The sequence below is a fragment of the Gekko japonicus genome, unplaced genomic scaffold (genome assembly GCF_001447785.1).
Source record: "Gekko japonicus isolate JY-2015 unplaced genomic scaffold, Gekko_japonicus_V1.1 scaffold240, whole genome shotgun sequence".
In the NCBI taxonomy this organism is placed as follows: Eukaryota; Metazoa; Chordata; class Lepidosauria; order Squamata; family Gekkonidae; genus Gekko; species Gekko japonicus.
The window spans coordinates 1,060,657-1,084,269 of NW_015164672.1; the positions used below are offsets into that span (position 1 = coordinate 1,060,657).

The following is a 23,613-nucleotide window of genomic DNA, read 5'->3' on the forward strand; positions in this document are numbered from 1 at the left end:
TTTTCCTTCCCCCTTCCCCTCCTTTTTGTTACTATCATAAATATAACAGATATTAACTACAATCTTAATGACTTTTTAAGAATGCCATCCTGAGCAGTTCCATTTTCTGCAGAGTGATAGCCACGTGGGAACCTTTCCAAACATTGTCAAGTAGGCCATTCCACTGGGTGGGAGCCATAAGAGAAGCCCCATCACAAGTGTCACACTCGGGCTGGAGGGATGGGTCGAGTCGGCTGTGGATAGGATCCAGGTTGTTTAGCTGAACAACGGTCGGTCAGGTTTGCCTCAGAATTGTTGTTGGTCGAGTTAAATGCACTCTTCCACAACCGTGGAGGTTCGATAGACGAGTCCGAGTGGATCCTGCTCCCTCCTCTCTGTCGGTTCTCGAACCTACATATCCTCCTCCCTAGCTTCACCTGTCTCTATCTTTTATTTGTTCAGCATCAACACCTGTTCCACCCACTACCCAAGTCTTAAAGCAACTGAGCCACCAGCCTAGGCTCCAGGGGTTGTTGTTCCCGTTCCCCCACGTCCCAACCCTGCCTCCAGTGGTCGTGTCCCTGACATCCCGCTCAATCTGCCCCGCGTCCTCGCCCCCCCTTCTTGGGGGATTCACCACTCTGTGGACGTAGGACCAGTATTCCGGGACCTCTGGGGAAGGGTCTAGGGCTGGGTCCCCCCTGCTGGCGAGTGCTGACAGGGAGGGTTCCTGTATAGTTGGGAATGGGTTGGCATTGCCCTCCTGACACACACACCCCGCTTAGAGATGAGTTGGAGGGGCTGTCTTCGTAGAGGCGAGAAAGGCAGTCGGCGCTGAAGTGGAGTTTGCCTGAACGATGTTGGATAGAAAACCTGTAGGGTAGGAGAGAAAGATACCACCTCAATACCCGGGCATTGGAGTCTTTGGCCCGTTGCATCCATTGTAATGGAGCATGATCGGTTTTTAACACAAATGGTGTATTACACAAATAATAATGAAGAGAATCAACTGCCCATTTAATGGCAAGGGCCTCTTTTTCAATTGTGGAATATTTCTGCTCAGGAGTAGTGAGTTTCCTACTAAGGAAAAGAATGGGATACTCTACTCCGTCACGTTCTTGAGCTAACACTGCCCCCACTCCGGTATTGGAGGCATCGGTTTGTACTAGGAATGTATGAGAAAAATCAGGGTTATACAAGGCAGTTGCTCGGGACAGTCCCTGCTTAAGATCTGCGAACCCTTGTTTGGTTTTAGTATCCCATAGGAGCTGATTTGGCTTCTGTTTTCGTAACAAATCTGATAAGGGCAAGGCTCGACTTGCATACTGTGGGATGAAACGACTATAGTAGCCTACTAAACCTAAGAACCATTGAAGTTGTTTCTTAGATTTTGGCTGAGGAAATTGTTGAATCTGTACTACTTTTGTAGGGACAGGGCATAGCATTCCGTGTCCCACTATAAACCCCAAATACTTCTCAGAACCCTAAGTGACTTTTAGACGGGTTAGCTGTGAGACCAGCGCTGCAAATAGCCTGTAAGACTGTTTACAGATGGGTCAGATGAAACTCCCAAGAAGGGCTAAACACAATAATGTCATCAATATAAGCCGCTGCATAAGCCTGACACTGACCCAGCACTTTATCAACTAAATGTTGAAAGGTGGCGGCAGCCCCATGTAATCCGAATGGCATCCGTTTAAAGTGAAATAGCCCTTCAGGGGTTGCAAAGGCGGTCTTTTCTTGGTCCTCTTTTCGGACGGGAATCTGCCAATAGCCTTTAGTTAAATCTAAGGCAGACACGTACATAGCGTTTCCCAGTAAATCTAACAAATGATCAGCTTGAGGCATAGGATATGCATGGAACTTCAAGACCTTGTTAACTTCTCTGTAATCGATACAAAAATGAGTAGTGCCATCTGGCTTAGGAACTAATACCACCGGACTATGCCATTCACTTCTAGATGGTTCTATGATGCCCAGGTGTAACATGTCTGCTGTTTCTCGCTTCACTTCTTCCCATCGGGCTCGAGGTATTGGCCTCCACACGGACTGAGCTACCTTTTGGGGTTCTGTGATTATCGCATGTTCAACACATGCGGTACACCCTGGCAATTTGGAGAAAACTCCGGGCACTTCTACAATTACCTGCTTTAATTGTTGTTGTTGAACATCCATCAAAGCAGCATCCAGTTGGGGAAGGTGGGGAAGTTTCCTTTACTACTGATAAAGGATGTAAAGGTGCCTTCAGAGGTTTTTGATTATTATGTTTCTGACATTGGGGATACACTCTGCAATATTGTTGTACTTCCTGGTAAACCCCGGGCCAGAAAAAGTGTTGCAAGACTCTAGTGAGAGTCTTCTGCGGCCCTTGGTGCCCCGTCCAAACGTGGTCATGAGCTTTCTCTAATACCTCCGACCTATAGGGCGCGGGTAATAACAGTTGTCAAATAACTCCTTCGGGAGTGCTACTTTTAGCTACTCTAAACCAAATACCTCCTTCTCTTATGAGATGTGGCACCCGACTAGCCGCACGGGGTTCTATCACCCGTCCCTCACTAATAGCCGTACGGTGTCTCGAACCCTCCAAAGATGGGTCATCCTCTTGGGCTTTTTGAAAGTGAGAGTCTTTAACCTACTGACTCACCTCCTCATTTTCGGGTGGAGTTTGGGAGTCACTACTGTCTTCATCCTCCGCCTCACTTTCCTCCAACTCGTCCAGGTATGCATGAGTTGTTCTTGTCGTTCAGTTAACCGTTGAGAAAACTGACCTAAGTCAAACGCCGGCGTCCTGGCAGACTCTCCCGCCCCTCCGGATGCTTCCATTTTCCTGGTACCAATAAATCGTTTCTCCCAACCAGGGGGTTTCGGTAATTGCGGACGAATCACCTTTATCCCCGTACGGGCCACCACTTTGTCACGCTCGGGCTGGAGGGATGGGTCGAGTCGGCTGTGGATAGGATCCAGGTTGTTTAGCTGAACAACGGCCGGTCAGGTTTGCCTCAGAATTGTTGTTGGTCGAGTTAAATGCACTCTTCCACAACCGTGGAGGTTCGGTAGACGAGTCCGAGTGGATCCTGCTTCCTCCTCTCTGTCAGTTCTCGAACCTACACATCCTCCTCCCTGGCTTCACCTGTCTCTATCTTTTATTTGTTCAGCATCAACACCTGTTCCACCCACTACCCACGTCTTAAAGCAACTGAGCCACCAGCCTAGGCTCCAGGGGTTGTTGTTCCCGTTCCCCCACGTCCCAACGCTGCCTCCAGTGGTCATGTCCCTGACGTCCCGCCCAATCTGCCCTGTGTCCTCACCCCCCTGTTTCTTGGGGGATTCACCCCTCTGTGGATGTAGGGCCAGTATTCCGGGACCTCCGGGGAAGGGTCTAGGGCTGGGTTCCCCCTGCTGGTGAGTGCTGACATATAGTTCCTGTATAGTTGGGAGGGGGTTGGCATCGCCCTCCTGACAACAGGTTACAGCAAACGCACATACAAGCCGTTTACAGTGTATACTTGATCTTTCTCTTACACATGTGCTGGCTAAATCTCATGTTACTTCCCACACATGTGATTGAAACCCCACATTAATACAAGTACTGGTCCCCAGTTTCATTTGTAAAGTCAATGCATGTTGGCTCCTTCCTACAAACAGAATGTAGTTGTGTGCATGCATGATGTTCAGGGGCTTCCTGTAACGTGTGAACAGTCTAGAGACACACAGGTACAGGCAGGCTGCTGATTTTACCCATTAGCAGGGTAGCACCTTCAGAAGGCTTTGTTTTGATTAGCAAAGAGAGGCAGTCTTGCGGGTACAGAGATCAAGGCCACAAAGAGTGTTGCAGGTGATAAGTTGATAACCGATACTGTGAATTGAACCTGGAAATTAATCAGTAACCACTTAAATGACTGCAGAATAGGTGCAATAGGCATACTTTGCCAATTACTGTTACCTTTTATGTACTTCAGACTTTTAATTGTTTTAATTCTAATTGTTTTTAATTTTAATTCATTGGGGTGTACTTATTTAAAATGTTGTCCACCTCCCTGATCCCGTTTGCAGGGAGGGATTAATATTTTTCATACAAAGATGCATTAATTAAAAGGGAAGATGCTGTGGCTTTTTTCTCTGCACAAACTCATGAGCTCCACTTCTAAAGTATAATCCTACATAAAACGACTCCAGTTCAAGCCCATAGAAATACATTTATATACTTAATTTGTACCCCAACAGGGATCCAGACTGGCTTCCATCATTCTCCTTTCCTCCTTTTTGAACAGGACTTAGACTGGGGTTTGGTGTAGTGGTTAAGTGTGCGGACTCTAATCTGGGAGAACTGGGTTTGATTCCCCACTCCTCCACTTGCACCTGCTGATGTGACCTTGGGTCAGTCACAAGCTCTGGCACAGCTGTCCTTGAAAAACAGCAGTTTGTGTCAGAGTTCTCTCAACCCCACCCACCTCACAGGGTGTCTGTTGTGGGGAGGGGAAGGGAAAGGAGTTTGTAAGCCGCTCTGAGACTCCAAGTGAAGGGTGGGGTATAAATCCAATCTCTTCTCTTCTCTTCTTCTCTTCTGGGGTAACTGCATAGTGTTGCAGTGTGAGTCTGCCCTTCTCTACAAATTAGTATTGTTCGCCTGTACATAAATACTAGTTCCTGTTTTGAAACCTACCCTTGATCAATCACTTTCCCAATTTTTGCTGTGTGTGCTGTTCAAATTCACATTTTCAAGGCTGGGTTTCCTCTCCAGGATCTCTAGAAATTAACAGAAATTAACCATAAATTGCTTCTTCACACATTACAGAGTACATTTTATCTGCTGAAAGGGCTCAGAAGTGAGCTCTGAGTCACAGAAGTTCATGTTGGAATAAATCTTGTCAGTCTTTAGGGTGCAGCTGGACTTCGGTTTTATTTTGCTGCAACAGACCAACAGCTACCCCTCTGGAATAATTTAAAAAAAAATGGAGGACTAGGCTGGACTGTGTAATAGTTAACTTTGAACAGAATGTGTCTTGTTACTTCTGCAAACAGAGTGTAGAGCGGGTGAGGCCAGAGCAATAGACAAGAGAAGGGATAGTCCAATTATCACAGCTTGGTTACAACACAAGCACAGGACCATTTTCTTTTTCTTAAGGAGGGCAATGGAGATTACGGTCCCTGCCACACGGCAGGAAAAAAAGCGGGCAAAGCGCGGCTTTTAAAAGCCACACCGAATTAGAGATGCCGCGGCGGGATCCCACGGATCCCCTGAGCCACAGCGCCATTGCTCCCCGGCACAATCAGATGCCGGGGAGCAACGGTCGGGAGGGGGAGGCTGCCAAACTGCGCATGTCTGAGCATGTGCAGTTCGGCCAGGGGCCGGGGATGCGCCAGCGGAAGGACGCGCCGGCAATCCCACGGCCGGCCTTGATGCACCGTTTTAGGAAGAACCACCTAGGTAGGTGGTGTAGTTTTGATGCGGGGTTTTGGGTGGAAGGGACAGATCGGCAACAGGCGCACCACACTTCCCAGATGTTGCTGTGGGATCGCATCTGTTTGCTGCGCCCCCGATCCATCCCTCTCCCGGCCCAAAACCTCTCATGTGACTGGGGCCTAAGTTTCAAAATTTCTTTTCTTTTCTTGTTGAGCCTCAACACCTTGCACAAGCTAGACGACATTTCAAAAGGCTTAAGCCGATGGCTAAGTAACAGAGCATCATCAGTTGACATTTCCTCAGGAAACAGTCTCCCGATCTCATTTTGGCTTTTTGTATGTGGTGAAATGACACTTCTCCCTCACAGGTAACCTGTGTCAAATGGACGGCTTTGGAGAAGAAATGTTTCATTTGCACTCTGTTCAAAAGCTACCCTAAAAACAGGTCTCCCCTGCAGGATAAAGGCCGAACTAGGCATACAATAAAGGCTGAACTGGACGTTCACTTTTTTAAAGAGCCAATTTGGCCAGGGATCCTGGAGGTTTTTTGCCATCTTCTGGGCATGGAGCAAGGGTCACTGTGGGTGTGGTAGCTGTGGATTTCCTGGCCTAGAGAAAATTGCTTCCCGACCCCAAAGAGGCAACCAGCATTTCCCTGGGCTTGTAAGAAAGGGCCACAAGAACTAAGCAATGATGCAGCCTTTCCTGCCTTCCCTCTCATGATCTGCCTAAATTCACAAAATCAGCATTGCTGTCAGATGGCGATCTAGGCCTCTGCTTAAAAACCTCCAAAGGAGAGCCCACCACCTCCTGAGGAAGCCTGTTCCACTGAGGAACTGTTCTGTCAGGAAGTTCTTCCTAACGTTTAGCCGAAAACTCTTTTGATTTAATTTCAACCCATTGGTTCTGGTCCGACTTTCTGGGGCAACAGAGAATAAACTCCGTACCATCCTCTATGTGACAGCCCTTCAAGTACTTGAAGATGGTTATCATATCACCTCTCAGTTGCCTCCTCTCCAGGCTATACATATCAAGCTCCTTCAACCTTTCCTCATAGGACTTGGTCTCCAGACCCCTTTCCATTTTCATTGCCCTCCTCTGGACATGTTCCAGTTTGTCTATATCCTTCTTAAATTGTGGTGCCCAAAACTGAACAGTATACTCTAAGTAAGGTCTAACCAGAGCAGAGTAAAGTGATACCATCACTTTGTGTGATCTGGACACTATACTTCTGTTGATACAGCCCAAAATCACATTTGCCTTTTTAGCTACAACATCACACTGCTGACTCATGTTCAATGTATGGTCTACTAAGACTCCTACTAAGACACATACTACTGCCAAGACAAGTCTCCCCCATCCAATAATTATGCATTTGATTTTTCCTACCTAAATGTAGAACTTTACATTTATCCCCATTGAAATTCATTTTATTTGTTTTAGCCCAGTATTCCAACCTGTCAAGATCATCCTGTCACTGTAGTAGAATCCTATTTGTGGTAGAAAAAAGAGTTGCACTTACCTGTAACTGTTGTTCATTGATGTCTTCTCTGCAGACACACATTGCACAAGTCAGCCATGATATGTTTTTTTCTAGCTCAAGGTCCCAGGACAGATCCCTGAGGCACTCCACTTGTCACTCCTCTCCAAGAGGACGAGGAGCCATTAAGAAGCACTCTTTGGGTGTGATCTGTCAACCAGTTGCAGATCCACCAAACAGTAATAGGATCCAAACCACATTTTACCAACTAGTCAACAAGAATATTATGTGGAACCTTATCAAAAGCCTTACTGAAATCAAAATAAACTATGTCTACAGCATTCCCCTGATCCAGCAAGGTAGTAACTTTGTTGAAAAAAGAGATAAGGGTAGTCCGACATGACTTGTTCTTGAGAAACCCTTGCAGGCTCTTAGTAATCGCAGCCATCCTTTCTAAATGCTCAAGGACTGACTGACTATTTGTTCTAAAACTTTTTCAGGTATAGACATCAAGCTGATGGGTTGTTAGTTACCTCCTTTTTCCCCTTCTTGATGACGGGGACATTTGCCCACCTCCAATCTTCTGGCACCTCACCTGTTCTCCAAGAATTCTCAAAAATAATGGACATAGGCTCAGAAATTACATCCATGAGGGGTTGTTTTTTTTTTAGTATTCTTGGATGCAGTTCATCTGGTCCTTAGGACTTAGTTTCATTTAAAGAAACCAGATGCTTATGTACTACCCCTATGCTAATCCTAGGCTGCAGCTCCCTTCCCTCAACATGTGTTCTGTTTCTGCCATGTTGAGCACCATTTCCCAGGCAAGAGAAGACTGAGGGAAAGTAGGAATTGAACAGTTCTGCCCTCTCTTCATCATCTGTTACAATTTCACTTTCCTGTCCCCACAACGGGCCTACCATATCCTTGCTCTTTTTCTTACTTTGAACATAACAAAAGAACCCTTTTTGTTGTTTTTAGCCTCTTTTGCTAGCTTAAGCTCATAATGGGTTTTAGCTTTTCTAACACTCTCCTTACAAGCACTGGTTATTTGTTTATATTCATCCTTGGTTATAAGGCCCTTCTTCCATTTCCTAAGTGAGTCTTTTTTATTTCTCAAATCTTAGACAGCTACCTTGGCTTCTTTAGGCTCCTCCCATTTTTCCTTCTCATAGGAATTGGTTGTGATTGTGCACTCAATGTTTTCCTTTAAAAAAATTCCCAACCCTCCTGAACTCCCTTCTCCTTTAGTGTTCTGACCATGGGATTCTACCCAGTATAACTTTAAGTTCGTTAAAATTTGCTTTCCTATAGTCCAACCTATAAGTCTGACTACGTACAGCTTTTCCCTTCCCCAAGACTGTAAATTCCAAAATTACATGATCACATCAAGTCCAAGATGGCAGATCCCCTGGTTTCGCTCTCCACTTTCTGGAAAATGATGTTGTCAGCAAGACAAGTCAGAAATTTATTTGACCTTTCATTTTTAGCAGAGTTGGACTTCCAACAGATATCTTGGTAATTGAAATTTCCCATGACCACTGTGTCCCATATCTTTGATAACTTTGTAATCCATTCTAGGAGTGTCTCATCCAAGTCCTCTGCCTGGCTTTGTGGTCTATAGCAGACCCCCACCATAATATCACTATTATTTCTTACTCTTTTTCTTTTTACCCAGAGACTCTCAACTGAATTTCCATGCTCAGATTCAGGTACTTCCTCACAAGTATATACCTCCTTTACATATAATGCTACGCCTCCTCCATCCTTATTTGTCTATCCATTCTCTTTTTTAAAAAAAGTTTTTTTAAAATTTTCCATATAAGACAAACTCAAAATAGACAAACAAAACATACATGCAACAAAGAGGGGGTTCCATTTACAACATTAATTTGTCTGTTAAATGACCTCATAATTACCCAATTGTATTTTTTAATTTTTCCCCACCTTGCATTTTAAAATATATCATTGCTTATAACTAAAAAAAGGAGTTATATATTCCCTTGTATTTTGGTTGTACGTCCACATAATTTATTTGTTGGTTTCTTCCATCTATTTGTAGAATCTTAACCATATATTCTCAAAGTTTTCTTTGTTTTGTCCTTCCAAAATTAATGTTAGTTTGTCCATCTCTGCCATTTCAAGTATTTTATTCATAATTTCTTCTTTTGAAGGTACCTCATTTTTCCTCCAGTATTTGGCATATAATATTCTTGCAGCTGTCACTACATGTATAATAAGATAAGAGTCTTCATGTATAATAAGATAAGAATGTTCAAAAAAACAACTCTGGCACATAAGGTATATTACATTTTAGCATTTTTTGTAACAATTCATGGATACAAGATCAATATTTTTTAACTCTACTGCACATCCACCATATATGAAAAAAAGAACCAATATTTTTTTGACACTTACAGCTCAGGGTAAAACTTTGCTAATTTGTATGGAGTGATATACCATCTATAAAACATTTTATAGATATTTTCTTTAAATGAAATTCCTTCAGTAATCTTTACATTTGTTTTCCATACCTGTAACCATTGGTCTAAATCAATATTATGACCCAAATTTTGTGCCCATTGGACCATACAGTTTTTAACTATTTCATCTTGTGTTTTTGTTTTCTAACATTATTACATATAGTTGTTAATCAATTTCTCATCAGTATGTAACAATATCTTGTCTATTTGTCTATCCCTTCTCAACAAGTTGTACCCCTCTATTCTAATATTCCAATTTTGAATGTAATCCCACCTAGTATCACTAATCTCTATTAGGTCATAGTCCCTTTCCTGTATAAGGACTTCAAGTTTCTCCTGCTTGTTTCCCATACTCTGGTTTTTGAGCCCTGAGTTAATGTTTCCTACCACATGTGCCACTCCCCACACGTCTTTAGCATTCTTTCCAGTTATTGGCATCATACTAGACTTTGAATTTTTGTCTCACTCTCCCATAGGACTTAGTTTAAAACCCTCCTTGTTAGGTTTGCAAGGCTCTTACCAAATACATTTTTCCTACCCTTGTGAGGTGCAAACCATCTCCCAATTGAAGAACTTCATCTTGAAAGTGTAAGCCATGGTCCAAAGAACCAAGATGACACCATCTACGTAGCCAGTTATTTATTTGCAGTATTCTTCTTTCCCTTCCTAAGCCATGGCCTTCATTAGAATTTCAACAGGGATTGAATCATAGAGTCACAGAGTTGGAAGGGGCCATACAGGCCATCTCTTCCAACCCCCTGCTCAATGTAGGATCAGCCTAGAGCATCTCTGACAGGAGTTTATCTAGCTACTGCTTAAAGATTGCCAGTGAGGGGGAGCTCACCACCTCCCTAGGCAGCTGATTCCACTATTGAACAACTCTTACTGTAAAAAAGTTTTCCGTAACATTCAGCTGCTACCTTCCCACCCTTAATTTAAACCCATTATTGTGAGTCCAGTCCTCTGCTGCCAACAGGAACAGCTCCCTGCCCTCCTCTAAGTGGCAGCCCTTCAAATACTTCAAGAGAGCAATCATGTCCCCCCTCAACCTCCTCTTCCCCAGACTGCACTGCATCAGAATGGAAGCACGGAACAGAAAACTCTTTGCAACACTTTTGACAGAGACACAATTCTGGGGAAAGCTGTGAGTTGCATTTTGTTTGCTTTTAAATGGGAATAGTCAGAATAATTTACAAAATAAAATCTAAAGACGAGATCTCACATATCACACAGCTGCATACTGGAATGCAAATATATCTGTCTGTTAATAATCCTTTCCTGGGGTCTCCCCCCCCCCCCGCATTAGGCTTGGACCAAAGAAAAGCTGTGAATGCGCCCAAACCAAGATGACAGTCTATCAGATGGAGGACTATATTGCTAAGGATCAAATTGCCTCCGTCAAGGAACGACGAGAGAAGGAATTTGAAGAGTATCAGAGAAGGTAAGCTTAACTATCCTTGGAGAACAGAGGCCACATTTTCTAGGACAATCCTATGGAACTGGGTGCCTAAGAACTGCCTTGCTGGACTTCACCAAGCATATTGTCTCCAAGAAGCTGGTGTTCTGTGGGGAGAGGATATGGCTCAGTGGAAGAGCCTCTGTTTTGCATGCAGAAGGCCTCAGATTCAATCCCAGGCATCTCCAGTTAAAAAGGTCAGGTGGTAGATGATGCAATAGACTTCATCTGAGAGCCTGGAGCATGGCTTTTGATCAGTACGGACCTTGATAAACTAATGGTCTGATTCAGCATAAACCGGCATGTGTGTTCCTGTCTGAAATCACTCCAGCTGGGGTGTAGCTTGTGGAACCCCCCCCCCCAAGTATCTGGTAATCAGAGGCAGAGGGCCCAATACATCTAGGGTTGCTAACTTTGGGTTGTGGGGTTCCTGGAGATTTGGGGATGAAACCTGGAGTTTGGGGAGGGGAGGATGTTCGGCATCAAGTCTACCCTCCAAAGCTGCCGGGGAAACTAATCTCTGTAGTCTGGAGACCTGCTGTCATTCCAGGAGAGCTCCATGTCCTACCTGGAGGTTGGCGACCCTGGACGTTATGCAAGATTTCATTCTTAGCTGTTGTAGCTTGTGTAGCCTCTGTGGTCCTGTGTGTTAAAGAAAAATATTCAGTGGCCATCCCAACATCCTACATAGGTGAACTATAAATAGTTCTCTAACTATAGAGAAGTGCTTAGATCCAGACAAGGGATGCCAGTCTCCAGGTGGGACCCTGGGATCCCCTGGAATCTGTGTTGTCCGGCACCCTTACAGCATTAACAAACCTAAAGAAAAAAAGGGCGGGGGAGCATCCATCTATGCATTATAACATCCTCATGTTTGCTGGGGAACAATGTGAGGATGTTGTATCACACTTGCAATGGGAGTTTTGTGACTCCTAGATGGACACGGACTCTTTTCCTGTTTGCAACCACAGCATGCAGGGGGATACAGCTGTAGCCCCCCCCCCTTTGTTTTTTCATCCACAAACAGGGTTGCTGTTCCCCAGGTCCGGATGGGGAATCCCTTAATTTTGGGGGCTTCTGCCAGCTGTCAGCCAACTGGCTGGTGGGGGGAAACCCAACCCCAAACAGCCATGTCGCTGACACAATGACGTCACGCAGAAGTGACGTCATTGCTTCAGGGACATCACGTGGCGATGGTCTGGTTTGAGGGCAAAACTCTATGGTTTGAGGGCAATTTTACCATAGAGCTTTACCCTCAAACCAGACGGTCGCTTCACGACATCCTCAATGTGATGTCACCTCTGCATGACATCATTGCATTGGTGAAGTGCGGCAGAGCCCTGCCCCACTCCTGGAAGGCTCCGTCCCACCCCCAGCTGGTGTGTGGTGAGTACCTAGCAATCCTATCTACAAGCAACCCCATGGGGCTGCATTGGCTCCGCTGTAAAACTTGCATTACTTACTTGTATGATCTTAAAGGTGCCACTGGACCCAAACTTTGTACTGCTGCTTCATACCAACCCACCTGGATGTATCTTACATGGCTGCACATAAATTTCACGAGGCAGCCATTTGAAATAGTTTGTCTGCTAAAGGCAGCCACGCTCAACAATGAAACATGGAAATGGGGGTGGAAGGAGAGCGGACCAAGGAGAGCGAGTGCAGGACAGGAAAGTGACCCACTAAATTTTTTAAAATCCCAAAACATACTCATATTTTGAGCTATGCTCTTCTTGAGAGACATTTAAAACAGTAAATACAAGTATTTAAGCCTGGCTGTGTTTGCAGAAGGTTTTTTGTTTTTTGTTTTAAAAAGCCAAAATAAACATAACATCAGAAATCCACCTTTTCTTCTTCAAAAACCAACACATTTTTATTCTAGCATAAACTTTCAGATCCGAACCAGGGTGCTTCTCTTCTTCCTTCTCTCAGCCTCTCAGGCGTTCTTCGGAAGTTAAAGAAACTATCATCCACCTGACTCGTTTAACTTATTCTTTTGCCCCCAAGATTTCATGCTTTGTTAAATTGACAACCACGTCATTTGCAATACAAAGAAGTTTGTTTCACTAACACAGAAAAGGGGGGGGCAACGATTGAGAAGCACTTGTCCTTCCTCCTGTCGTCAGTGGCATAGTCATACATGCCAGAGGAATAGTTTCATAGATCTGTGGCAGCCAAGAAGCTGGTGGCAATTGCCACAATCATTGTAGCACAGTGGGAGCATATACTCTGGGCACAGAGAGAAAGAGGGAGGGGGCAAAGGGTACTTTTTGCAAAGGGAAGCCAACAGATGCAATTGTAGGGGTATCTTAGCGGAGCACAGCCAAATATAACATCTAATAGAGATATTAGCTAAATAGCTAATTCCGATATTAGCTAAATAGCAAACTGATCAGATGGTTAGACAGTGTCATTGATGCAACAAACATGAAGTTGAGCAAACTTCAGAGGACGGCGGAAGACCGGAAGGCCTGGCGTGATCTGGTCCATGGGGTCGCAAAGAGTTGGACTCGACTGTGTGACTGAACAACAACAAAAAAACCCTGATCAGCACCCTTTAAAAATGCATTTAATATAACTAATCAGACTGCAGTGACACGGAGCTGACAGATGTTTGGATCACATGGTTATTCTGCCATCTCCACCTCTGGTGGAGCTGTAGGGAAGGGGTTGTGGCTCAGAGGTGGATAGGGTTGCTATTATCTCCAGACAACCAAGATCAGTTCCCCTGGAGAAAGTGGCTGCTTTGGAGGGTGGACTCTATGGCACTGTGCCCTTCTGAGGTCCCTCCCCTCCCCAAACCCCACCCTCCCCAAGCTCCACCCCCTCAAATCTCCAGGCATCTCTCAACCCAGGGTTGGCGACTTTAGTGGCAGAGTATCTGATTTTTCAATCCCATGGGGCAGTGTCCAGTTTTTTTAAAAAAAGGGGTCATAAATGTGGGCCTTCTGGCCCTCTAAACGCAGTCATGCTTTTGCAGGTATGGTATATGTGTGCTAGCTTCCGAAAAGCCTCCTGGTCTGTTTGCCACTTCTGTCTCTCTGCTTTATTGTAGATATCCCTCCAGGACAAAAGATGCCATTATTGCTGTGCCAAACACACCTTTAAGCTACCCCATTTACGGGGCTGAAGTGATGCCCTGGCACACCATTGTAATCCCAGGTATGCTGAGCACCAAACAGAGGGTGGAAATTGTGTTTTAAGATAATTCCTTTGTCTGGCCTGCAAGGTAGACGTTCTTCGTGTATGAATTGTTCTAGCTTAAGTGGGCCGTGGTCTTGGCAGTCATGTGAGAGCCAGTGTGGTTTACTGGTTAGAGAGTTGGGCAGGACAGGACTCTCTACAATTGGCTGAATAGCATAACAGAGTTATCTGTCTCTCCCAAACCTTGAGGATTGTTTCTACTAAGAGACTTAGGGGAATTTCACATTACCCAGTTTCACCCGGTTTCAAGCCGGTAATGATCCGTTTTGAAGTGAACCGGTATAGGGCTGCCATTTCACACATGGCTTTCCCCTTCCAGTAAAGAGCTGGATCTGAAGTGGTTTGCCATTTCAGACTGCACCGCTTTTTCCCGCTTTTCCCCTGCCGTTTTTCGCCCGTGCGGGCGATCTCCGGCTTTTCTTTTAACATTCGCTTTAGAGCGCTATAGCGCTATAGTAGTATCACAAAACACTCCGTGCATTCCAATGGGATTGATATAATGCTATTCCATTATAGCGTTATAGCGATATAAAACGAACATTCAAAAAAAAAAAGGAAAAAGCACACCGGAACCGGGAGAGGAAACTGAGGAGTACTTGGAAGCGGTTGACAGGTAAAACGCTTCAGCCCCGTTTCCTAAACGGGACGGAAGCGATTGTGTATGAAATGACAAATATATTCTGGGAACCGTTCCTCTTCCGGAATATATCGCCTGTCTGAAATTCCTCTACAGTAACGAAAGAGCAAAGGGGAGGTCCCTACCCTTGAGAGAAAGAGGTTTGATTGAAGGGATTTTTCTTTTTTGACTCAAATATTAATTCCTGTCTCATGTCTTGTATTTACTTACCGCTCCATGTGGTTTGTTTGTGTTTTGGTTTTGTTCCTAAAGGGCTTGGTTTCCATGGCAAAAGTACAGAAAAGGTCCAGGTAATGCATTTCATAAAAACTTGGAAGTACCTTGTAAATGTCTATGCAGAAGAACATCTCCTTCAGCAGAAGTTCCATTTCTTTCTGCCTTTGTCCTTTCTTGTTTGTGTTCAGCCTACTTAATTACTTCTTTTTCTCTGCCTGCTGGCCTGTTCTTTTTGTTGCTGCTGCTGCGGCTGTTGTATATTTGTTCTTTTGTCTGCAGTATAGTTATTTACTTCTTTCTCTTGGGGCCCTCATGAATCAATTGTTAGTGAGAAGCTCTTTTTCCCAGGGAGTAGGAGAAATTAAAAATTCTGATTTTTACTTGTAGGAAGCTGAAGTCACTGCTCATAGTTATTTGGAGTGGACGGCCCAAGTAGTTGCATTACGAAATAACCACAACCACAATAACCACAGTGTCTTTGGTTGATGGCAAAATACAAAATGGTAGTTATGCCTAATTATCTACGAATGATTTCTGACTGCCTCTAGAGATCCTGCCAGCCACTTGAAAGGACAGGAAGTGGTTAAGTTGAGAGGAGAATGAAGAGATGAGATTTTAAAGGGGCAATAATCCTGGAGCACCTGAATCGCACTTTGTCCAAGCAGGGTGACCTGACCTCCAGAAATCTGGTCTTAAAAAAGACCTGGTCCCAGAAAATACAGTGGTCAGCCATTCCAGAAGAGTATAAGCTTTCATGAGTCAAAGCTCACTTCATTGGATGCAACTGAGAATGAAGATCCATCAGCCCTTATATCCAGGTCACAAGGTGGGAGGGGTGCTCCTGAGAAGGATGAATTGGAGTCGGGATGCAAAATGTAATCAGCTTGACAAATAGGTTGCCTGGAGATCTCCTGGTGCTACAATTGATCTCTAGACTACAGAAGAGTTCCCCTGGAGAAAATGGCTGCTTTGGAGCTAGCCCGTAGCTAACACGGGGCCCACAGGGCATGGCCCCCTTGTGTTTCTTCTGGGGCCCCTCCCTCCTGGGCTGCCCCCAAAGTGCTCCAACACCACCTGCACTGTACTTTCATTTAATTAGCTGGTGCCCCCCCGAGGCCCCCTCCCAAAGAATTCCCTAACTACGGGGCTGCTTTGGAGGGTGGATTCTATGGCACTGTACCCTGCTGAGGTCCCTCCCCTCCCCAAACCCCGCCCTCTCCAGGCTCCATCCCCCAAATCTCCAGGTATTTCCCAACCCAGAGCTGGCAACCCTAACTAAAGCTGGGAGATATGCATAGGGATGAGAAATACAGAAAATTAGCATCTGTAATGAGATAAGAAACATCTGAAGCTATTAAGGGAGGAAGGGCATTCTAATTCAGTGATCTTGTGTCATAATTTAGGGATGGGCATGGGCCAGAAAAATGGAAGTTCATATAGGTTCATGGTTTGTGGGATTCATGGACCACGGAGCACGAATTTTCACAGACCTTTCTGTTTAATGGACTGGTTCATGGTTTGTGACTTCAGGACGTGGTAAAATGTCCCCCCATGTATTAGAGATGCCAAACTAGGAGCAAGTCTCCAGCTTACTCTCCTCTACCTTCCCTCCATGTTTGGTGAGGATTGGATTTAGGGGGGCTGAGTTATGCCCCCCCAGGAGGTGCCCCCAGGAAAGCACTTTTTGGGGAAACCACAGCCCCAGGTTCAGGAGTGTGTCAAATGGACTCCCTGCAAGCTAGAGGCATCAAACTTGCAGAGAACCTCCTCGGGATGCCCGTCTGCCTGCCCTCCACATTGTGTGCAGATTGGCTTTGGGGAGGCCGAGTAGAAGCCATGCAAAGTAGGTGTCCCCAGGAAAGTGCTCTCTGGGGATATCACAGTTGCAGGTCCAGGAGTGTACAGAATGGTACCCCTGCAAGCCAGGGGCATCAAACTTGCAGCCGACCTCCCCAGGATGCCCCTGCACATGCCCCACAAGTGGTGTACAGATGGGACTTTGAGGTGCCAATGAGCAGTCCCCCAAAGCGGGTGCCCCCAGCAAATTTATCTTTTTTGAAAATGACAGGCGCAGCGTCAGGAGGTTCATAGAACCGACCTCACGCAAGCCAGAGGCGTCAGATTGGCAGCAGACCTCCCCCTGATGCTCCTCTACATGCCCTCTGAATAAGAATCCTCCACACACACCATGCGTGCCACAGGTCTCCACCCCCAGGCACCAAACCCATCCTGCCAGGCCACTGGAGCCCGGCTGTAGCAGGGCATCGGGTCTCAGCGGAGCCTCCTTCCCCTACTGTGTTCCTGGACTGGGGCTCTCCTGGACCAGAGAGGAGACAAAAGAGCTGTGCACTGGCTGGCCAAACACCAGCCAACACTCTTGGGAGCAGACTGTCTGACCACCACAGTGATTCAGAAGGAATTAGATAAGCATATGGAGCAGAGGTCCATCAGTGGCTATTAGCCACAAGGTATAGATAGGGACTCTGGGGCAAGTGATGCTCTGTCATCTTGGTGCTTGGGGGGGCCAACAGTGGGAGGGCTTCTAGTGTCCTGGCCCCACTGGTGGACCTCCTGATGGCACTGGTATTTCTGGCCACTGTGTGATACAGTGGACTGGATGGGCCTTTGGCCTGATCCAACATTGGCATCTCTTATGTTCTTATGTTCTCTTAAGGCGGGAGGGAAGCATCCTCCCCTTCCACATGCCAACTCCATGGTGCTGCTCCTGCCTTGATTACACCCCTCTGTGGGCCCTCCCAGCCCAGCGCCAGAAAGCAGCTTTGCCTTCCACTCTCTTCAGTCCGGCGGCCCTGTTTGCAGCCTTCTGCACCCTCCCCAGGGACCCCTGTGTGGCAGAGTGCCAGGTGTCCCACACTGATGTCTGGAGGGGTGCAAACCCCCAACATTCATCCTCCTCTGGTTCCAGGGGGTGGTCAACCTATCCCCCTTGGGCCCGGCAGTCAGTCATCCGCCCCCACCCTTGATGGTGAGGTTTTGGGAGATGACCCACCTCACTCCACCTCAGGCCAAGGCCGGGAGACCATCACCTGCCCATTGCTGCATTAGAGACATGGATTCTGAGGGTGGCCGACCCTTCTCCTTGGGCCCGGGCAGGAGGTGGTTACCCAACAGACAATGGGGACGTGGATTCTATGGTGGTGGTTGACCCCAACAGGGTGAGCGTGTGAGTGGCACAGCTCGTTGGGGTATGAGGTAGGCGATGTTTCACGATGGGATGGATGCTGCCTGGGGTGTGAGGTAGATGTTTCACAAGCCGCTTGGGGTAGGAGGCGGACATTTGATGATGGGGTGGATGCTGCTTGAGGTACGAGGCGGACATTTCAGGTCACTTGGGGTATGAGGTGGACATTTCAGGCTGCTTGGGGTACAAGGCGGACGGCCACAACCAGAATCCATCTCCCCAAAGGGGTGGGTGAGTGAGTAGCAGGAGAGTTTGTTTGGGGAAGAAGGTAGATGTTTCATGCTGCTTCAGTTGGGGGGGACTGGCTGCTTGGGGTTTCAGGCTCCTTGGGGTATGAGGCAAACTGGCTCTTGGGGCATGAGGGAGACTGGACACCTTGTGAGGAGGGGATATTAGAAACTCCCAATGTGGGGGGTGCATAATGCATGCACCCGCTGAGAGACACTATGCTTCACTGTAGCAGGAGGGCACTGGTGGCCCATGACCTAACATAACCCAAGGTGGGGTGTGTGGGCCCACTCTTTGGAGGAACCAGGCATCTGATGAGTCTGAGACCCTCTCCTTCGCTGTGGCACGAGGGCACTGGTGGATTAGGGGCCAGGAACTAAACTACCCCAAGGACGGAGGGTGCGGCTTTTCAGCTGAGGAAGCCGGCACCTGCTGTGACCCCATGCTTTTCCATCCAGGGCAACCATCTCGCTGATGAGGTGAGCAATTGCCTCAATTGCCTATGAAGGGGGTGTGGGTCCCCTCGTTGGAGGGGACCTGGCACTGGATGAGTCCGAGACCCCCTGTGTGGTTGTAGCAGGAGGGCACCGGTGGCCCAGAACATAAAATATCCCAAGAAGGGGGGCGCGGGTCCTCCTGTTGGAGGAACCTGGCATCTGATGCGCCTGAGACCCTCTGCTTTGCTTGAGCTGGAGGACAGGGGGTCAGTCAGTCAGAGTATCCCAAGGAGGGCAGCGCGGGTACTCTGCTTCACAGTAGCAGGAAGGCACCAGTGGACTAGGGGCCAGGATCTAAAATATCCAAAGATCCCAAGGACGAGATGACATTCTGCACCACGCTCTTCTGCTCTACCAGACACTCAGTCATCACGTAGGTGGAGTTCCAGCAGGTGGTCATGTCCAGTGTTCCCTCTAAGCTGAGTTAGTGTGAGCTAGCTCAGTTTTTTAGCCTCCGACTCACACATTTTTGTCTCAGCTCAGAAAGGAGGGCTCCAGAGCAAACTGATTTATGCAGTAGCGAAATCACTCGCTCACAACTTTAATGCCAGTAGCTCACAAAGTTGAATTTTTGCTCACAAAACCCCCCCAGCTTAGAGGGAACATTGGTCATGTCCTGCACTAGCCAGTGTTCGGGCTCTCCCCTCTCTGCCTGCCTCTCGAGCAGCCAGCAGGCAGACCAGATGCTGCGTGAAAAGTGGGCAGCCAGGCGCCGGCAGGTCTCCAGCAATTAATGCCTCACCAGTGTGGCCTCATCCCAGGTGGGCTTGACGGCACTGCCCAGCCCAAGAGCATCCCTCATCACCACGTGCAGGGTGTGTGCCATGCAGACGATGCCCCCAAGGTGTGCACGCCTCACCACCGCCAGCAGGTTCGCATCGGCGTCTGTGACCATGTAGCCATGGACAATGTCACCCCGTCCACCCACTCCCTCAGGCTAATTAGGGCTGCATCGGCGATGTTCTTTGCCGTGTGGTCTTCATCTATCCCCTGGGCATGGAGCAGAACCGCTTTGTATCCCGGTGGCAGGACTGTCCCCTCCTCTCAGGGTCCTGGTCCTTCCCAATGGGCTGCGAGGGAGAGGTAGCCATGCTGATGGCTGCTCCACAGGTCTGCCGAGAAGTGCACAGTCCGCCCTCGCACTCTAGAAACTTGGCCTCGACCATTGGCACCGCACAGTGGTCCACGGAGGGCAAGACTCACCGGCCGAGGGTCCTCCATGAGGGGATGGTATACTAGGGGGCAAAACAGTCCAGCAGCTGGCAAAAGTCCACATGCTCCATGACAGACAAAGGGTCCACATCCAGGGCATCATCTCACCTCTTGCTCGGAAGCACCCGTGCCCCCATGGGAATGAACTCCTGAAAGCCGGCCGGCCAGTCTACGAGTTCCACTTCCAGCCACATCACCCTCGGTGTGAGTCCTTTGTCTTGCCATGGACTCCGCCTCCTCTTCTCACTGCTGAACAGGCCTCTTCTTCCCCCTGGCAGGTGCCACCTCTGCCACTCATTGCTCGGGAGGCAATAGACTTAGGTGGTGCCTCTGCAGGTGCCTGCGGAGGAGGACGAGTGGTGTGGGCATGAGTCCCTTTGCACCTGGGCACGGAAGACATGGCTCTCTGCCACACAGGGGTTGCTGGGGAGGGTTTGGAAATGCTGCCAGAGTGCCACCTGGAAATGGGGACCCAACCGTGGAGCAGGCAGGAGGCTTAGCTACCGCCAGTGTTCCCGCTAAGCTGAGTTAGTGTGAGCTAGCTCAAAGTTTTTTAGCCTTCAGCTCACACATTTTTGTCTCAGCTCAGGAAGGATGGCTCCAGAGCAGACTAATTTATGCAGCAGCCAAATTGCTCACTCACAGTTTTAATGCCAGTAGCTCCTACAGTAGAATTTTTGCTCGCAAGACTCCACAGCTTTGAGGGAGCATTGGCTACCGCAGTGCAGTGCTGGGCTGGGAGGACTGATGGAGGGGTGGACTAGAGGCAGGAGCAGCTTGGGATGTGGAGGAGCTAGATGTTCCCCCACCCCCCAAAACTACCACCCTGAGATTCATCCTCCTCAAACAGTTTTGGGACCTGATCTTCTTTTGGCAGCGCTAAGAGCTCCTCTGCCTCCAACTCCATCCCCAGAAGCACATCAGGGGAAAGGAGGTGCTCCTCTGATACCCCTGTTGGCACCCCTGTTGGCATGGCAGGACAGGCTTGTTCCACAGGGACAGAGGGGGTGGGTTTCTTCCCCTCGGGAAGAGCACCCTTGGACACACACCCCCTTCACCCTCCTCATTGTACAGAGAGGTGTACTGTGTGTTGAGTCTGTATGTTGACAATTGGGCAGGAGTGTGTGGGTCCTCAGGCGAGGAGCCCCACTAGCTTTGCCCTCCCGTCCTGGTGTGAGCAGGAGGACAGGTGGTTGCTCAGAGCCCTCCAGGGCTCTTTTGTAGCAGGAACTCCTTTGCATATGAGGCGACACACCCCTAATGTAACCAATCCTCCAAGAGCTAACAGAGCTCTTCTTCCAGGGGCTACTGTAAGCTCTTGGAGGATTGGTTACATTAGGGGTGTGTCGCCTCATATGCAAAGGAGTTCCTGCTACAAAAAGAGCCCTGCCTGAGACCATGCCCAACACTGCCCCAGCCGGGGACAGCTGCCAAAAAGATCCCACCCAGGTGGAGTGGGGACACTCCCTGAGGAACCCCAGTAGCTTTGCCCTGCTGCCCTGACGTGGGCAGGAAGACAGGTGGTGGCTCAGGTCCCTGAGCCCACACAGTAGGCTTACCAAGTGGCGGCGGGGGACTGCATATATAACCTCAGTTCACATGCAGCTGGTTTCACTTTGCAGCAGGCAGTGTTAGATACAGAGAATGGAGGGAAGAAGTTTTTAGAGGCAGAGAGTGAGAGACTAGGAAGGGTGTGAGCTGTGGGGTTGGGGCGTGTCTGTGTGGTAGGCTTACCAAGTGGCAGCGGGGGATCCACATGTCTTCACAGGATCCCTGCCGCGGGGACGGCGATACGTGTTGCACCGCCGTTGCCAGGATGTGATGCAACGCATCGCTCTGGCAACGGGACTCTGCCAGAGCGACGCATTGCGTCACATCCTGGCGACGGCGGTGTAACGTGTATCGCTGTCCCCCGCGGCAGGGATCCTGTGAAGACGTGCGGATCCCCTGCCGCAGCTTGGCAGCCCTATTTCCCAATCCAGAACTGGCAACCCTAGACTCACATCACATGTCGTTTGGTCCTCAGTTCCTTACTATGTCCTTCAAGACCTGTAGGGGGAGCGGAGTTTCTTAGCAGCATTTTCTAGAGCTCTAGACTTTAGTCTGGTGAAGCCACACAATGGTTTGGGGTTGGGGGACCATTTTTGAGCCTCTCCTGTCGTCAGCCCATTTTTCAGTGCTTGCTCCTTAAGCCAGCACGAGGCCAAATTGAGAGGGAACCCTAAGATGCGCCACTTGGTAAGCCTACCACACAGACACGCCCCAACCCCACAGCTCACACCCTTCCTAGTCTCTCACTCTCTGCCTCTAAAAACTTCTTCCCTCCATTCTCTGTATCTAACACTGCCTGCTGCAAAGTGAAACCAGCTGCATGTGAACTGAGGTTATATATGCAGTCTGCTGCCATAGACCAGAATGGGAACTCTCTTATTGGCAGCCAGAGCTGCCTGTCAGGCTTTGGAGGACCAGTACTGGCATTTCCAGGGCTGCAGAAGGGCTGTTGAAGAACATTGCCCCGGTTGCCTTGACAATTAATGCCTTGGTGCCAGGTTGTCTGGCCCAGGGACTGCTCCTACGGACCAAACGGACCGCCTGAAAAATTGTGGTGCATGGGCAATCCATTAAAAATGTGAATGCAGACTGGGCAAACAGACCACAAACCAGCCCCCAGTCCGTAATGAAATGAGGTCCGTGGTCCGGTCCGTGCCCATCCCTAGTTGTAATCTCTCTTTGAAGCTTCTGTGTAGGAGAACTGGTCCTCTTAGGTCACCAAGGAGTGTCTTGGAAGATTCAAACGTTCGCCCACTGGTTTCTGAGTAGAGCATAAAACACTTTGATATCCTGAAAAATATGCTTTCTGGACATACCCCTAATTATTCGGGATCACAGTTCAAACTCTGACAATTAATTCAATATACTGTTCACTCTGGATGTGACTGGTTTGTATATACATTAAAAAAATATATATGCTTGTCTTTCTCCCAAAGGAATGGGAGAAAGTAGCAAAGTGGTGATTTTTATGAAATGAAACATAGAACCATGGGGCTGGAAGGGACCTCCAGGGTCATGTAATCCAACCCCCTACATAGTGCAGGAAATTCACAGCTAACTTCCCTTTCCAGCGACCCCAGAGGAAGGCAAAAAAACTTCAGAATCCTTGAGCCAGCCTGGTCTGGAGGAAAATTCCTACTCTGGGCATGTAAGAAAGGGCCATGAGAGCCGAACATTGCCTTCCCTCTCATGATCTTCTTAAATTCACAGAATCAGCATTGCTGTCAGATGGCCATCTAGGCTCTGCTTAAAAACCTCCAAAGAAGGCGAGTCCACCACTTCCCGAGGAAGACTGTTCCACTGAGGAACCACTCCAACAGTCAGGAAGTTCTTCCTGATGTTTTGCTGAAAACTCTTTTGATTTAATTTCAATCTGTTGGTTCTGGTCCGACCTTGTGGGGCAACAGAAAACAACATCTATATCTATAAAAGAAAGTCCCCTCACCATAAAATCAACACCCAGGCCAAACTGCTGTACCCAGAAACACGAAATTCGGGGAGAGTGCTCCTACCATGACGTAGGTGCTCACTAAGAAGGGATTTTTAGAAATTCAACCCCTAAGGGGGT

General features: G+C 47.9%; 1 protein-coding gene across 1 annotated transcript in view; it reads left to right on the plus strand.

Annotated features, from left to right (window-relative positions):
- The window catches only part of B4GALNT2 (beta-1,4-N-acetyl-galactosaminyl transferase 2), a 60,647-nt gene that overhangs the window by 20,122 nt on the left and 16,912 nt on the right, over window positions 1-23,613 (plus strand). Inside the window, exons 4-6 of the mRNA XM_015409212.1 lie at window positions 10,649-10,783; window positions 13,854-13,960; window positions 14,892-14,929. Coding sequence (XP_015264698.1) covers window positions 10,649-10,783; window positions 13,854-13,960; window positions 14,892-14,929 — 280 coding nt within the window. The remainder of the gene's footprint in view (window positions 1-10,648; window positions 10,784-13,853; window positions 13,961-14,891; window positions 14,930-23,613) is intronic.